The sequence below is a fragment of the Cariama cristata genome, unplaced genomic scaffold (assembly GCF_000690535.1).
Source record: "Cariama cristata isolate BGI_N322 unplaced genomic scaffold, ASM69053v1 scaffold7023, whole genome shotgun sequence".
Lineage (NCBI taxonomy): Eukaryota > Metazoa > Chordata > Aves > Cariamiformes > Cariamidae > Cariama > Cariama cristata.
The window spans coordinates 84,566-103,144 of record NW_009608929.1 but is presented as its reverse complement, the minus strand read 5'-3'; the positions used below and the strand labels follow the sequence as shown (position 1 = coordinate 103,144).

At 39.6% G+C, this 18,579-nt stretch overlaps 1 protein-coding gene across 1 annotated transcript in view; it reads right to left on the bottom strand.

Annotated features, from left to right (window-relative positions):
* The window catches only part of LOC104159441 (ephrin type-A receptor 6-like), a 72,749-nt gene that overhangs the window by 22,727 nt on the left and 31,443 nt on the right, over nt 1–18,579 (bottom strand). Inside the window, exons 5-8 of the mRNA XM_009697344.1 lie at nt 18,289–18,397; nt 13,394–13,464; nt 9,734–9,859; nt 172–357 (exon numbers count right to left, since the gene is read on the bottom strand). Of these exons, the coding sequence (XP_009695646.1) occupies nt 172–357; nt 9,734–9,859; nt 13,394–13,464; nt 18,289–18,397 (492 nt within the window). The remainder of the gene's footprint in view (nt 1–171; nt 358–9,733; nt 9,860–13,393; nt 13,465–18,288; nt 18,398–18,579) is intronic.

The window sequence follows — 18,579 nt, the reverse complement described above, 5'->3', positions numbered from 1 at the left end:
AGGCTACGCATTTCCTCTTATGGTCCCAAACTCTGCAGTATCTACTGCCACTTTATGATTTGGCTAATTTCTGAGAATTGTAATCCACATTGAACATAGAGGTAATGCTTAATTTTGATACTAAATGACACAGAATGGGAAAAACAACAAAAAATATTAATAGTAACTTACTTTTTGTAACAACTCCTTCAAGGCGAATTATATTTGGGTGATCAAATTGCCCCATGATACTAGCCTCTCTCAGGAAATCTCTTCTCTGCCTGTCCACATAGCCGCCTTTTAGAGTTTTGATTGCAACAGGTATCTCTCTTTTTCCTGGTGTCTTCAGACGTCCGCTGCATACTTCTCCAAACTCACCTTAAACAGATAAAATATCTGTTAGATCATTCACAGTGCCTGAAGAACTACAGCACAGTTTGTATTGCTGAACTTAAACATCTGATTTTTCAAAATAACCTTCAATAGCTGTCCTAAAACCTATCTTTTTTAACAGCTCAGAGTTATTTGTAGCTGTCAGTGAAAAAAGAACGCAAACAATATTTGAGAAACTCACACATCCCCTAGAAGTGGACAGAGAAATAACAGATGGGATATTCAAGTTCCTGAGTTTCATCACACCCCAGAAATGCAAAATATTTAGCATTACTTTACAACAAATAATCACCTTTCCTTTGTGCCACACCACGAGATCATGGGGACTTGTACTTTCACTGCAATAGCCAAACCAACCACCCTCCACAGTGTGGTTCATCTTGTTTAACCGACACTTTGAGACTGAACTTGATATCAATATGTTTGTGATATAACTGAGCATGCTACGAGGAAGGAACGTAATGACACTTAGATTTTAATTCTAATGATGACAAAATATCTATTTATAGCAATATCTATCTATAGGGGTGTCATGCACTAAGATCTATATGAAAAGAAATGCTATGAAAATATCAGAATACCTCACTATCCTTCAGTTGTAGAAAGCATTTAAATGTACTTAATGCTATAATACCCCAGAAAAGCACTTGCACTTCATTTATTTAAATGGACTTACACTTGAAAGGAATTACACATGTCACTGTTCAGACAACCAAAGGTCAGCAGTTTCAGCAAATCAGGACTGAGTCACGGAACAGGAGGAATCTCAAAGCTTGCTTCACCTGATGTTTTCCTACATATGTAAGGGCCTTTGAAGAACGCATGTCTCCTCGCCTTCCTTTTACACATTTACTTATTAAGCCTGTATGGAAATCACAACTTTCCTTTGATCTTGAAGTCACTCAAAAGTTATTCAAAGCCCCTACCAAATATACTCTGGATGCCTGCAGGTCAGTTTTCAATGGGTCATAATTCAGTAAATGAAAAACACTGTTCACAAAAATATTTCAAAGCACTTCTCTGTGCAGGGTACTTCCACAGCAAAACCAAATTCTCTACTCCAGTCATTTTGGAATCAGAACTGTTGAAAAGCAAAAACCGAGTCATAAACAGATACATATTTAAGCGGAGGAAATAATTTGTCACCCCTTCCATTGGGTGCTGTCGGCATTAGTTTTCCCTAAACTTTAAGGACAGAACAAAAGAAAACAAAACAGGAGAGCTCTATCCTGTAACAGTGTGTCTTCAGATATGAACCGAATCTAGAAAAGTGAGGCCTTAAAGGCAGAAGGTTCACTTCAGAAAATGGTAACCCCCTGATGTTACAGGACTAGAATGGATATTGTCATCGAGCTTTTATTTAATTAGGCTCTGTTGCCCCTACTAAAACAAAACAAGGTTTTATTAGCCAATAAGATCCAGGAAGAGTGGAGGGATTAAAAAACAATTTCAGAGCTTGTCTTTCACTTCAAAACAGAGACATCATCAAGTGCAAGAATACAGTTAACAGATTCTGAACATAACCTCTGAATAAATTAGCAGCTTCTTAAAGAGCTAACAAAAGCCAAGTGTCCTAGGTCTTCTTTCTACCAAAAAAACTCTATTTGTTTTATTTCTACTTAATTTTTAAAAATAAATCAAAGCATGTGCTTCCCTGAAGATGTATGCATATGTGTGAAAATATATAGTCACCAGATTAATGCTCTGGGAATCTTTTGACAAAAAGGGAAGTTGGGTAGGGATTTTTCTATATGATTTTGCCCCTTTAGCTCTTAGAAGGTTCTCCTTAAAAGTTTGTTTGCCTGACTACTGCCACTAAAAAATTAGTAGTGCATTTGGAATTCTGAAGTCCTACCAGAAAACAAAAGTCATGAAACCTGAATGTTTTGAAGGAGATATCGTGTATCAACGTTCTATTCTGTGATACATCCAGCAGTGCTAGAACGTATCTCTAAAGCCATGACCTTATTGCACCTTACTAGCTTCTCAAACTTGAATGCCTAAAATGAGAAAATTTTCCAATTTCTTTCTCTTGATTAAACAGTGAAAAGCAAAAATACTAGAGCCTTAATATCCAGATTTTCAAAGAGATTTCATGATCAGTAAATCTGCCGAACTGCAAAATCTCATTTTTGAGAATAATTTGCAAAGCATAGGTCATAAAATAAATCGTTTTGCTAGTACAAGATTATACAAGAGTACAACAACTTCAGAATATCATAAATAATGGCATTCATACCTTAGGGACTGTAAAAGGCTGTTCACCGAGTGTTTTGAAATGAATTAAACTGAAGGAGGCAGGTGAAGGACTTACAACCCCAAGATTTATTATCTGTACAACATGCAAAGCAGGGGAAGGAACATCGTGTCTTCTCCCTGACCAGTTTCTTTTCCCTTTTATGGATGCATGTTTTGTACAGTTAGAAAGAAATTTCACTCCCCTTGGATACTGGGATTTATAAACTGGTGAACATAAACACTAACAGCAACTTTTTTGTGATATGATGTCAAACACAGTAAGTGATCATCAGCTCACAGACAGACAGTTACTACATTTAGAAAGCTAAGGTATGCATAAACAACTTCTAGTTCTGGTTTAGACTAGGTGGAGACCAATGATATAATTTAAAGCATTGAACTATTTACACTGAGAAAGAGTTTGACAAGATTTCATCCCAGAGTATTTTTTCTACACTTTTGTTCAGATAAAGATTTTTGAATGTTTTTAAAGTCAAAGGGGAATGTATGCAACAAAAGGGATTTTTAAAGTCTAAGATTCTAAGTCTCATGGCTTAAGTTTGAAGATAAACAAGACAAATGTTGACCCTGCAGCAGTAAAGGTTCATGACTGCATGTGTAATAAGTAGAAGCTAAGAGCCAGATGTCAATGAAGTCGACATCTTTCCTTGCTCCAGGGAAAAAGCTGGTGATAACTAGAGAAAAAGATAGAGTTCATTGTCTGTTCAGTTTTAATAAAGTGTAAATAATCCCCGGTTTAATGATATAAACCCTACAGGTCTTCCTGTATGTTATACAAAAAGATGCTAATTGACCAGTCTAGAAACTTACCCTATGCAAACCATGCATCCCTTTTCTCATTCCGTCATAACATATGTGTTATTTAAAATGAAACAGGAATCGCCAGTCACTTAAAAGTCTGATATGCAATCTGGTATTAGTGCATGGGATCAAAACAAATGTCTTGCAACACAGACAGCTGCTGTTGATAGAAAAGAAAGGTCACAGCACCAAATACATCTCAACTCCTTTTCCCTAGTTTTAGTCATTAGACCTGTTGGAGAATTGGCAGAACATTTAGATTATAAAAAGAATATAGTGTACTCTCTGTGAAAAATCAAAGAGTTGGCCTCTTCCTTGAGTTTCAACATTTTAACAAAGAAAATAAGAGGATAATCGTAATTTTTAAGACAAGCTTGACAAAGTACCTCTGGGAATCCCTTCCGTGAAGACGTGCTGAAGACTTAAACCGAAGAGCCAGAAGTGATGGGGCAGAAAAAAGTGTCATGGACAGGACAAAATCAAACAATATGATAATATGTTAGTAGGTGTAGCAAGCTCAATATGAAGAGTGGCTGAAAGGGACCATCTGAAGAAAATCTACGGCAATGAACAGATGGCAAATTGTGGGAACTGGCAAAAAGGCACCCAGTGAGTTTTGTAATGAACCAATGGGAGACCTTATGGAATATTTAATACCAGTGATAAAAAACACTCGGCCAAGAGTTTTGAATCCAAGAATATACAATATCAAATTAAACAATAGTAGAACTTTGTCATACGTAGTGGAAAAAAGAAAATAGAACAGACTAACCAATTTCACCATTTAAACAGTAACTATTGCTAGAATGTGAACTTCATTAATACCTGTTTATTTGGAGGATGTTACCCCGAGAAACATGAGCTAAGCACTTACAAATAGGTTCTGTTTTGCCTATGGTATTGTAATCTGCTTGCTATCATGAATATTTGATCAAACTGCAATTTCCAGTTTGGTTGTAAACTGTTTCCCCTATTGCCTTTACCCGCCAGTTTGAACCAAGATATCAGCAGAACTTACTAGAAGACTAACAAAAGAGACCATTAAGAGCTATTAACCTGGATAATCTTTCATTCAATCAAAAGGTCTACAACACAGTATTTTTTTTCTCAGATGAACCAGATGTAAGGTAGGAGATTACGGGAAGCCACTCAGGGCAAGTAACCTGACTACATATCCATCTTGAATCTGGATTTATGTGCAGACGTTAATGCAGATCTCTTGTGTGCAGATACTATTACTTTAATGCAGATCTATCGCGTCTACACATGGAGTAAGTAAAGTATGAATAATTTAAAAAGGACTTTGCAAAGTCTGTGTTTTACTTGCTATATTTTCACCAAAGAACCAGAAGGAAGGATATTAATTCAGAGTTTGCAGATGTACTGGAACACCAAAAGCACGCCAGAGGGAAGACTGGGAGAGCTGAGATCAAAGTTTCAATTAACTGGCTCCACAGAATATAGTGGCCCCATTCAAAAACATCAGCTCAGTAAATGTGCACTAGGAGGACCCAAAGAAGGTTTTTAACAAGAGACTGCACTAATTCATTTTTCTCACAGTAACCTCGCGAGCTCAGCATTCTTTCTTAAATTGTTGCTTCTTTGCACTTCCTATTATTACCTGCCTAATGATATGAACTTCCGACAGGAATGTTTATTAAATTGACAACTAAATGTATAGACATTCTCCTTTTATTTTGACGATGATGTCTTTGACTGTTGCAGGCCAAGTGTCATCTTGATCTTTGTAACTACTGAAGGCTCTTTTCCAATCTGCTCTTACTGCTTGAAGACCTTGCTATGTTTTCAATTTGACCATTTGTTGCCACTTTCTCTGAACCCGTTTTTAGTATCTGACGGAAAAACATCATCGTGTGGAGCAGTCAGTGTGTAAGCAACCATTTTAGGTATTTGCTCTCTTCTCTTACATCACGTAGCACTACCCTTATGTTACTTGTACTTGGCACCAAAGGAGCAGATCAAATTGTCTGTGTAATATGGCTAATAAATGATCGCAGAGAAATCCCAATGTCTTGTGCAGCGTTCAGATGTACCTGTACAACAAAGTGTAAGCAGGTAAATACACTCAGGGGCTCTTAGATTTTGCGCTTCTAAGCAGAGCCTGAAATATAGGACAAAAATAATAAATAGGTAGTCTTAGTTTTTCAAGTCTATAGTGTACGTGTATCTGAGGTAAGTGGAGCGGTTAGGAGATTTTTACTTTTAACAGTTCTGTACTCAGAAATGAGATATTCAGTAGTTTTAGTTAAAAATACTACTTCTGAGTTGATGGTATCATCCTCAGATAGATTACTCAGCAGTAAAAAATATAACGTACATTTCCAATTCACATAATCCAAGTTTATAATTACCAAATACTAAAGAAGATAACTTGGGTACAGAGAGGTAAGCTGAAAAAAAGAAACTAGAAAAAATACTTGCCTTGAGTGTTAAAGCCATCTGCACTGCAACTAGTGAATTGTCAAGAGCTTTTGAATGTGACTTTTTCCATTGAAAAACCAAACTGGAACCGCTTACAGGAAAAGATCAATTTCAAAAATTTCTTGACTAGAAATTCTAGAAAAAAAAATCTTAAATATCTGCAATGTTTCACCTTGACATTTTAAAAATGAAAACTTCTAGTTCTTGAACGAAAATAATTTCTGTTTTGAGAAATTAAAGTGACAGAAATGCAAAATGCAAACCATTGATCAAAATAAAAAGTTCAAACAAAACTAATTGAAGAAATACATCTATTAATTCACTTCTTAAAATAGTTTACGTTTCATTTTGTAAAAGATTCTCATTTTTTGTTTCACTTAGGTGAAAATGTAAACATCTTTTACAAGTGATTCATCTATGATAAGAAATCCATTTTATATCTGGTTGCAATGTTTAATACAGAATTAGATAGAAGGGATAAAGAAAGTTTTAGCAGTGCTGTGAATTATAATGATTTTTTATGTACCCTAGCAGCTACTGAAGAACTCTGTGAGAATCTGCGCTCTCCATGCCTCAGGCATGGTATTTAACCTGTATCTTGCCTGCATGGAAATCAGTTTAAATTTCATTGCAACCAGTTTGCAAGTCCTGCTAGGCAAATATCTTTGAAGATAAAAAATACAAAAATAAAATACGTCAAAGTAGGCAAAAATTCACTCCCACACGTAGAAGAAAAGGGAGAGAGAAGCTGAGTAAAGAATTTTCATAAATGAACTAAGCTGAGAATAAGGACACAATTTTCATCTGAACTAAAATCAATAAGCTCAATCCTTGTCTGTTGTACTCAACTGCTCTGAAATCAGCAGTTATACCGGTGCTGAACGTAGTTCAATGTGCTTTATAATCTAAGCCATCAATATCTACAGTATGTCTGAAGAAAAGGAAGAAATAAAAGAAATCAGATAGAATGTTTTCTGCAGAATTCAGCCCTCTGGGGGCTCTCTCGAGCTCCTAATTCCCACGGTGCACAGCGCCAGCTCCGTATTACCTACCTTAAGCAATCAGGTAAACTCCACTCTAGTGATATGGACTGCAGTGTCAAACAGAATTTTCTCTCTTACTTTCAGGTCGATACTTTCTCTCCCTTGTTTGTTAACAGACCTGGTTTTATTTCTGTTATATTATTTGCATGACGTTTTCTAGTGCATAAAACACTTCTTAGCAACACTGGAGACATTTCCATTGCTATCAGTGTAGTAATGTACCACTAAATGAGGAATCTCAACTGAAAAATGCCTCTCCTTTCTTGAGTGACTAAGATACATGAAACAAAGATAAAAAAGAAGGATCACAGCGCATTATGTCTCCTGATAGTAATTTTCCTGACAATACTTGCTAGCATGAGTTCTTTGGTGGGCTCACTATAAGCAAATTAAAATTATTTTTTTTTCCAGTGACCCCCTTCTGCAAGATGTAACTCTGATTTTTGCAGTCTGTTGTACTGTGAATTATTATTATTTTTTTTCTTGATGGCATTAAAGTTAGACAAAGTAAATAAGGTAAAAAAAAGAAAAGCATTTGTATGTTGGCATTTACGTAGTAAGTAATAAAACAGCATTGTTAAAGGAAGCCCAGAACGGATAGCTCAAAGATGGGCATTGGAGTATAGAACATACTAATTACTGCTACTGAAATGAAATTACAGTGAGATGAAGACACATCTGTGTAGTCAGTATTATAAGTACCTTTAAGACAGCAATTTACAAAAATCAGTCACTCTTAATATCTTAAGGACACAGAGAAACACTCATATTGTGTAAACTGAAAACAGGTATAATGTTAATGCCTTTCACAGGAAGAAATTACATTTCAGAGCTGGAATTAGAGCCCAGGATTCTGTTCCTACGTTCATCAAAATTCCTGACACAGACCCTTAATTCTCCCACCTGCCCTTTCTGCTGGAGCTGAGAAATGATTAATGCTCCCCAGCCATTGACGGTGTGTGGGTAACACCACTGAGGATGCAATGCACCACAGGAACTTCAGGTTTTCCTTGTCAGTCTGTTTTTTGTTTTAATTTGTTGTAACTGTGTGAAATGTTGGTGGGCCTTCTGAATGCCGTGTTGGTCACAAGCCATGCATTGAGATCCACTAGTTAGGTAAACTTGTAAGGCCCTTTTCTAGCCTTGTCTCTCTAAGTCCATTACAACTGGGTAAAACAGAGAGCAAATAACCTCAGGACCTGGTCAATAATGAAATGCTATCTGTCCTAGATAGTCAGAACACAAGTTACAAGCAACGGTTTTACAAGACTCTGATCTTTACAAGTATTTTGCTTTTCATAGAATCATAGAATCATTATGGTTGGAAGAGACCTCAAAGATCATCAAGTCCAACCGTATACCCAATGCCACCATGCCCACTAAACCCACTAAACCATGTCTCGAAGTGCCACATCTAAATGTTTTTTGAACACCTCCAGGGATGGGGACTCCACCACCTCCCAGGGGAGTCCACTCCAATGCCTAACGGCTCTGACAGTGAAGAAGGTCTTCCTAATATCCAACCTGAACCTCCCCTGGTGCAACTTGAGACCATTCCCTCTTCTCCTATCGCTACTTACCAGGGAGAAGAGACCAACCCCCACCTCGATACAACCTCATTTCACGTTGTTGTAGAGGGCGATCAGGTCTCCCCTCAGCCTCCTTTTCCCCAGACTAAACAACCCCAGCTCCCTCAGCCGCTCCTCATAAGACTTTTTCTCCGGGCTCTTAACCAGCTTTGTTGCCCTTAAGTTGTGTCAGTCACAACGGTGTGTTTTCTGTCACCACTGAGCTGCCACCAGGACGTCTAGTGAACTCCAGACAGCAGCCATGAGCCTTTATTCCTACAAAGGCTTTCCAAAAGTGAATGCGTGGGAACACTTGCACAGCACTTTCCCAAGTAGCAAAACCTGACAATTAAACCAAAGCTAAGACAAGAGGATAACACTTAATAGACATACCTATAAACATAGCATGTACGGGATTAATGAGTTTCTGAAACTTATTTTCAAACAGTTGTGAAATGGCCTATATCCCCAATGAGATATTCTCAACCCTATAGACGAGAACAGGGTCTAAAACAATTGCTCAGATGTAATTCCTCTCTCTCCCCACCACACACTTTGACAAACAGGGATGTAAGAGGAGATCCTGCTGCTATTTTTCTCATTCATCCTGCTTCCAAGCTCCACATCACCTTTCATACTGTCTACACCTTCCCATCAGATCTTCCTCTTTTCCCTCTCTGCCAATAATCCCTCTCTGCACAGCTACAGGAAAGCCTATCCCAAGCCAGTCTCTCCTCTTCCCCCTTGTACTCCTCCTATTTTCTTTTTTAGAGTGTTTTTTTCTCAGTCTTCTATATTCTGATCTTACCTCCCCCCAGAAAGAGATTCTGATCTAATCTCCCCCTCAATGACAGAGAGTATGTAACACTAACTATGGCAAATGCTGAGCGACACAGTGTTCTGAGTACATTTGGAACAAAGAAAAAACAAACAAACAAACAAAAAACCCCAAAAAAGCCAAAAAACCCAACCCTACCCAAAAAATTAATAAAGCCTTAAAAAAGGTTTGGGATAAACCTATTGTTTTGGAGAACCTGCCTCTCAAGAACTCCTTATTTGAATATACCCACATTTGGAACATTAGCCAAATACAATACCTCATTTACACCACACCTGAGAGTGAACTGGTGCTATCAGAGAAATACGCTCACATTTTGTACCATACTTGTCCACCTGGATTATCCTGGTGACTTGAGAAAAGCAGCCTTTCCATGCCTAGGCATTTTTTTAAAGTGAGTATACTTTTACCTGCCCCAATAACTCTCTCAATACGAATTCTTGAAGGATCTATCTCCTTTGCAAACTCGTGGACAGCAAGAGATGGGTCTTCATACGTGTCTGGATCAATGTATGTTTTGATTCCTGGGAAACGTACTGCAAAAAAAGACAGAATACTAGGAATCAAGAATTCGTTGACATTCATGCACTGTAACAACATGGTTTGTTTTGTTTTTTTTTTTTCTTTTTGGTTGACTAGACAATTGAAAGGATTGGAAATAATATATTAAATCTTCCACATTTAAAGTTCCAGAACCCAACAGAAGAGGATAATGACCCCAAATTGCTAATGTTTACTACTGATTTCAGAGAAACCAACTGTAGAACGCACATGAGTTGTCCTCATTTGCTGTCACCACCAGGGCCTTCAAAGAATGACTAAGCACAGACTTAAACATTTCCCCTTATCCTTCAAGTGGCTTTTTTAGGTGAGGCTTCTGTGACATTAAAGAGCTGGGTGTTACAACTCCAGAGACGGAGGATAAGCCTCTGCCAACCCAGCCCTAGCAAAAACATTCAAAAGTACTGACTAAGACTGTAAGCAAGGTCCTGCTGGACCCTGCTCAAATCTTCTGAGACGTTCTGGGTGACTGAAAGCATGGACAGATACTTCTTCAGGATTGCTGCAGTGCATAGTTACATCAAACATCCTTTCAGCTTGCAACGATAACTGCTAACCAGCGTTAACATAAAGAATGGAGGAAATAAGTGTATTAGGTTCTCTGAATGTTATTTATACCTCTAGTTACTGTCATGTTTGCTAGCTACACAGGTCCCAGAGTTTATCCTGTCCCACAGGAACAAAAAGTCAAAGGTCTTTAGAAAACTCAGTCTTTGGTATTCAACTGCTAAGACAGTGTCAAACTCTTAAGCTGTTCTGTCTCTGTCCCAGCTGAACACAAGCATCTCCTGAGGTACAGCATTTCAGGTAGGAAAATTAAGAGGATAATAAAGTTTTTGGAAACTTCTCCTTAGGAAAAAATTACAGCCCTAGCTAAGTTTTAAGGAAAATGTTATTTTGGGTAAGATAAATTATTGTTTTTCTTTTTTTATTGTAAGCATTTCCTTTCCAAACGCTATTTAGTATTTTAGTCTGAAGAGGCTCCTTGGAGTCTCTGCACTTAGCTCACATCCTTAAGGAATGCTTCAGGTACAGCTGGTAAATCTGGAAAACACAGCAAGTCATGAGAGAAAATACCAGCTCTGAGCTGGTCACTTGAAAGGGTGTCTACAGAGACATTCAGTGAGGACTTAAAGATACGGGGAAAAGCAGATCCTCCAGACTAACAGCGATTACTGCCAAAGCAGTTTATTTTCCCCTTTGCTGCTCCTTGGGCAATTTAGGCAATCTGTCCTTTACTTGGAAAACAGTAATGTCATCACTCCTTTCATTTCCGGGTGGATGGCTGAACATTCCTTTTGCCAAACAGATCCAATCTTTGAGATCCTTTTCTCTGAGGATGGGTCCTGGAGGACTGTGCTGCTTTGTTCTCTTCTGATCAGCTGGAACAACCAGGGAGCCAGGTGCAAGACGAGAACAAAAATATCCAAATCCATTTACAAGCCTTCAATAATTTCTGTCTGCTTCCTTGGAGATGGCCGTGGCCATAGCGGGTTGGTGCCAGATTGCTTTGGCAGGCTCCAGCAAGCCATCATTTTCTGGCATGGCTAATATCCCTTGTGTTCTTGAGTATAGCATGTACAAGAACTCACATTGTTTCTCTTGGACTATCTGGATTGGAATTCTTTTAGGCTGCTGCCATGTGGTGATTAATTTCTGGAAAATTTTCAATCCATTAGCAGAAGTTGATGTAGACAATGCATCAACTTATCAGGGTAAGGGGGAACTGCAGCTGGGTCCAGAGAACCTCTTTTAAAATAATTAAGTACCTCTCAGCCTTCTTCCTGCTAGCACTTAGTAGCTCAGCCTAAAGCAGCTCATTATCTGATGAGCCTAAATGCATTAGGTGAAGAACACACGTTTAGACACATACAAATGTGGCTGGGCTTCATCAAGTAGTGTGCAACAGCCATTTGGACCACTGCCAATAGAAGTACACACATCATACAGAAATGAGGAGGACATCAGGCATCATGGGATGTCATATTACCAGCAAGATCGTGGACCCCTTTCTAACTCCCTTCAAAGAGTTTATTTCCTGAAATCTTCCTCTGACTCACACCGAGCTCCCGAGGAAGAGAGGAAGGATGGACAGGAGAGGGTTTTCTTCTGCGCACAGCAGAAGCAGAGGATGTAAAGCGTGGACATGACAAATGTGGGAACAGGAAGCGACAACGTTAACACTGGTTACAGTGTAAGTTTTGCAGCAGAGTTGTTTTTTTTAAAACAGCTTCAACCAGTCTAGGAGAGGTCACCCTTATACTGATCCCAGCAGAGATGGCACAGCCCCACACATTATTTCAAGTTGAGGTGCTGGATACCAAATCTGTAGGTAGTCAGCAGTCAGATAAAGATTGCTGCTACCATGAAGGAGGTACTTCTTATGGAGGCACTGAGTGCTCAGTGTAAAGGAGGGCATATCGTTGGCAATACAGTCTTAACTGCTGGGTAAATCACAGTCATTCCTCTTTATCCTTGATTCGATGGAGCACACACATGAGTAGAGACTTGCCCCCGCAGGTCTGACGCTGAGGGAACTGCAAATGAGTGAGAAGCCTCTGAGATGAAGCCTTGTGTCGACATGAAATAGAGTCATCGTTTACCCTGGCCTGAAAGACACTGAGTGAGGCTTTTCTCAAATTGAGTCACGATCTCAGAGGCATATATCAAACTCTCCAGCAGGAAGGTTTTCATCTTCTTTCCTTTCTGAGCATGTTTGGAAACAAATAACAAACAAATCTTCCTAGGAAGTATCCTTTATGGGGAAATGTGCCCTTTTCCTTGACAGAAAGAGCCACTTGGCTGGATATAGTAGTGTCACCTGACAAAAGATTTTACTTCAGGTGACATAGCTTCTGTCCTCCCAGTATTTCCAGGGTTGTTACAAAAAAAGATTAAAAAATAATAAAATTTAATACCCTTTGGATAATACCCTTTGAATAAATAAAAATTTAAATAGGTACTCTAACATAAACCAGTGAGGCCAGTAATTTAAACTAAGTAGCTAAACTAAACTAAACTAAACTAAATACACTGCCCATAAGAGATTGCCAGGATTTTCTCCCACTGTACTGATCAGTGAGCAGGAACATGAGGGAAGGCAACCCATTCCACTTCTTATTTCTTGGGTGGCTGGAAGCGTAGATCCCTAAAGCCAAAGAGAACTGGATACAAATAAGGCACAGAGTCACCAAGAGAGGAATTTTGAGGCAGAAATTCAAAATGATCTGGAGCAGTTGAGAATCCAAAGAAATATACCTGAAAAACTGAGAAAGATTATTGATAGAATACCAAACCACCTTCTTAACTAGAGTGGATTCAGCGAAATTTTTCCAGAGGGGACACAAATAAAAATAAGCCCTTGATGCACCCTTGATGGTGCAGACAATAAGGAACTATTCAAATGAACAGATTAAAACATCAAGAGCAAAAGCTGTACAGAAAACAACGAACATTCTTCATTTAAAGCATCATATAGATATTAAGTAACACAGTGTTAAACTACTTACAATGTCCATTTTGCAAATGAGCCCTTCTTTTTTCTTCAGATTTCATTTTGGCCTTTATGTACCACTGGCATCTTTTAAGAAAAAGCAAGTGAGGTTGTAATTTAAAATACTTGTCATGCATAAAATAAATGTACGTTAAGTTTTAACTGTGCTTTTATGAAAGCCAAAATCTTTGCCTTTGAAATATATATTTAGTTATGAATCTAAAGAGAGAAATACGCATGAGGAACTACAAGCAGATTAGATACAAATGAACATAAATCATGGCTGAATGATTAGTATGAAAATGACTTCAGTTCAAGTTTGATGCAATACTTTATTTCCAAGTTTGACCCCTCCAAGAATCCTGATGTGATAATAAATAATTACTTCCCTATATTCTTGTTTGCCTACATTGGTTTGTGCTAATTAAACCTTAGCCTATTAACTTGCATATCCAGTGGGTCAAAAAAGCTCACATCTTCTTCATAAGATAATAGTTTCTACGATTTCACCAAGTTTCATGAAAAAAGAAAATATTTTTTCACATCAGGATCACTTTTTCTTTTTTCCCCTAAGTAGCTCTCTGCAGTCTAAGCCAGGCACTGATTTCTTATTTCTTCTAAGATAGCAGCTATCGTATAGGATAAACAACACGTAGCCCGCTATGTGAATACGATGATTTAGCACATGCCTATATGATTGCTATAAAATTGCAAATCCTTGGCAAACAACACAAAACTCTCTGGATGTTCATGAATTGTTAGCAACCTTACCTGACAATGCAAGGGTACGCTGGAGAAAACGTCCACGTGGGAAGTTTCCTGGTTCCCTATAGTGAAATCTGCCCCAGCCTGACTGCTGCCTACCTGTGGGACTCCTAATGCCAATTTAGAGGGTAGATAGAAGCAACTGTTACAGTCAAGAAAAAGCAAAATATTTGCTCTTGGTCTTAAAGCTCTTTCTTACTCACTGAACAGCTTAAGAGGTATGATTTAGAGGGAAATCTTTTGGTCTAAGGGCTAGGCTAAGGGTTGTCAGGGCACTGACCCCACTGGAGAACCGCAGTGCGTGGGGACACGTGCGTTGGTGTACAGATACTCAGCTCCAAGACCAGCTTGAAAAAAATGACCGGCCTCTGTGTGTTCATTACCAGCCTTACAAACTAAACTAAACTATAATTATAGATAGTATATCCAGTAAAATACTAACAATGGAGAAATCTGTGAACATACCCATCTCATTTCAATGGTTCATTTAAACTACTGAAACAGAGTAGAAACGCTCACAAATTCATTTGTTGCTACAGAGGTGACGATGAACACCTGAAGGGCAGAAACTTATGCAGCTGTCATGGTTCTGTACCCTCATGGAGGGAAACCTCTGAATTTGTCACAGTTACGCACCCTCATGGAGGGAAACAGCAACCAGTGGATTCTCTGCTTCCATGGAAATCTTTAGATTGTAGACAAGTTGCTGGGACCACTAAGCACGCCAGCGCCATTTTTAGGACCTGAACAAATGGTCTTTAGGGTGCCAACTGCCAAGAACACTCAACACTAAGCTCTTATGCTTAAAGTGTTTGCCCAAGGGAACAAAGAAACAAGGCTTTAACCCGGTCCAATCCTCCTAGGCATGCACGTGGCCCCCAAATTTGACTACAGAAGCCAGTGACTAATCACCACTGCATATCCTATGCCTCAAAGTCTCTGGCGCTTTCATTTTTCTATCTGCAATTGACAGCCGCGCTTCCCGCTTGCTCTCGGTGGATAATCACTCAGGGAAGTGCAGAGGCAGGTGCTCATTTAACCCAGCCTCTCCACTATGAATAGACTCATCAGCAGCCCTGCGACTCGACAGCTCATCGAATTGTTAATTCTAACCAGGGAAGCCGAGCACATCTGTAGGGTACCAATCCCATTTTTCACGCAGAAATTTGCCTCCAGCACTAGAGTAAATTGAGTATTTATTCAAAATTTTCTTGCTCTGTCTTCTGTGGAATACATTCTTATCACTGCATTTAAGCGGCACTTCAAAATGAATTCGTATCTTACATAATTGAAATGGTCCTATTGAGTAAGATGGTAGAAAGCTAAGAGAATTTCTGATATCCTTAACATTAGCAAACAGGAGGAATAAACAGAGAAAGAAACCCATTTCCACATTTTCTTTCATTCCTGAGTTTAGTGAGTTCTTTCTAAAGGAAGCATTTGAGTTATGTTTCAGGATCCCACGTAAGGATTCCACACAATCACTTTCTGTGAAAGTTTGTCTTTGAATAATTCCTCTCGCTTCTGAAAGACCCTACTGTTTGGCAGTGCGTGTAGTAATCATAGGAATATTTACTTAGCTTCTAAGATTACGTAAGGTCACAATATGTTCCAATGTTAACTGCTCCCATTAACTTAAACAGAACGTTAGACTTAACTGGTTTTACTATTTAGCAGAGAGCACATTAATTCACACAATGGTAGCTACTGTAGTGCCGTGTTTGGTTGCTGGGGTTCTGCAAAGAAAAACTCCAGCCTACATTGATAGGGCTTCACTTTCTTTTCAACTTAGAGGTAATGCTATACCAACAAAATAGAAACTTAATTACAAATCTGAAAGTGCAGCACCGTCTATTGATATCAGCCCCGTCCGTGATGGCCATTATTCACTTTCAGAGGAGTCACTGTTAACATCTTCTCTCTAAGCGTCAACATAGGCTCTAAACCAGGACAGGAACAGCGCAGAATCCTATCCCACCTCTGAATTTTTTCTGTCACCAAGCCAGCTAAGAAGGAAACTCCATGGAGAATCCTCCTCACATGGAAGCTCTTTTCTGCATCTTAAGGAGGGAAAGGGGCCAGAGCCCACACAACACCCTCGACAGAGTCTACTGCAGGAGCTATGAGCCTGACTCCTCTGCTCGAAGGCCCATATCTCTCAGAGCATCAGTCTGAAAGTTAGATCAGTAGAAAGTGGTCAATCGGAAAAGGACCTGGGGGTGTTGGTCGACAGCCGGCTGATGAGCCGGCAGTGTGCCCAGGCGGCCAAGAAGGCCAACAGCATCCTGGCCTGTATCAGAAATAGTGGGGCCAGCAGGACCAGGGCAGTGATTGTCCCCCTGTACTCGGCACTGGTGAGGCCGCACCTTGAGTCGTGTGTTCAGTTCTGGGCCCCTCACTTCAAGAATGACATTGAGGTGCTGGAGCGTGTTCAGAGAAGGGCAACGAAGGTGGTGAAGGGTCTGGAGAAAAAGTCTGATGGGGGGCGGCTGAGGGAGCTGGGGGGGTTCAGCCTGGAGAAGAGGAGGCTGAGGGCAGACCTGATTGCTCTCTGCAACGACCTGAAAGGAGGGTGTAGCCAGGTGGGGGTCGGTCTCTTCTGCCAGGCAGCTCGTGACAGGACAAGAGGGCATAGTCTGAAACTGTGCCAGGGGAAGTTCAGGCTGGAAATGAGGAGGCATTTCTTCACAGAAAGGGTCGTTAGGCATTGGGATGGGCTGCCCAGGGAGGTGGTGGAGTCCCCATCCCTGGAGGTATTTAAGAAAAGCCTGGACGTGGCACTTAGTGCCGTGGTCTAGTTGACATGGGGGTGTTAGGGCAAAGGTGGGACTCGATGATCCCAGAGGTCTCTTCCGACCAAATCGATACTGTGATACTGTGATTCTGTGATTAGGCTTTCTTGCTCCATGGCAGCACTGCTGTGCCACCGATATCTCACAGAGGAGATGGGGACATCATGTCTTTGTGCTTTTAAATTCTGCTTTGCTTCCAGGTGAAAGCAGGTGAAGTCCTGAAATCACACAGGCAACATCCAGAGGCTCAGTGAAAAAGGAAACAAGGCACCACAGAAGCAGCTACGCCTGTGGGAATCTGAGCTCCAGCAAGGACTGATGTTTCAACCCTTAGGTGCAGTTTTTAGCATGTCCAATTAGAATTTGTGAGGTCCCTTAAAACCTTCAGTGTGTAATTGAGCATGGCATCTGACTGCTCAAATCAAAATGCTTTCTCATCCAATTTGCATAATGGCATTATTTGATCCTGATCAACACATCAACTGAAGGAAGGTGGACAAAAAACACTGTACTAAAATAATTGTAAGTATAAGAATGAGGGTAGTTATAAAAAATAATTGTCCAGACTGGTGAATTCCCCTGCCAGTGCAACAGTACTGCTGTAATGTAGATTTAATTGGGGTATCTTCAATCCAATTTAAAAAAAAAAAGCTGAAAAGTAATAAACCAGGACCTTCAGGAAGCTATTTTCTGTTCACCATGTAGAATCATTCTAGTATTTCAGAGTAAAGTTTTCCTTAGTTTAATTTAATTAGATAATTCCTGTATTTTATCTTAATAGATGCAGAAATGTGCATATAAAATAAATACATAATTGTGTATGATTTTTCCCACAAAGGTAATATAGCAAAAGTAATAAAAAATTTCCTGCTCAAGTGCCTTTAGCAAGCTACATTGCTAACCCAAACATCAAAAATCCTAAGGTTACACCCTCCAAAGCTTTGCAACTGACAGTTACGAGATTTTGTAAAAAATACTGTGGTTTTCTGGTTTTTGGTTTTTTGTCTTCTGATGTCAGAGCCTTGAGGGTGCAGGCACCTTATATTTTTAAATTCTCACTCTGCAGGCAAGAGGTCCAGAAACTTATTTTAAAAATAGCCAAGCTATTTTCTGATTTCACATAATTGCTTAGCTTCCTAAACAGTTTGTGGTTTTTTTTTCCCCACAAAACCCAACACTCATGATAGGTCTGTGAGTATGACCAGCGCTGAACAAAGACGACATTCATCCCACTATGTCTAACCCCTATTTTAGCACTGAAAATGTGGTTTAACGACTTCACTATTATTCTTAAATTCTTAGTTTTTGGATGACTCTGACCCTGACTAAATGAGGACACTGTCGTGTTAATTACCTCCCGGTGATTAGGAAGAACAAAGTGAGGATGACCAGGAGAGTGAATCCACCAACAGCAGCAGTGGCAATTACAAGAATCTGTCCCTGCTCCGCCGCCATATCAGAAGCTGAAAGAGAAGCACAAAGAAAAGAGGTTAAAGCTCCATCACTCAGGGTTCTTGCAGAACGGGTGATAACATTTCACTGGTCAAACGTTGCAATTACTCTGTAATAGTTTCCTTGGTGCTCAGCAAGGATATCAGATGCGAATGCGGCTGTGAAGCGAAAAACCGTAATCCATGTCCCAACT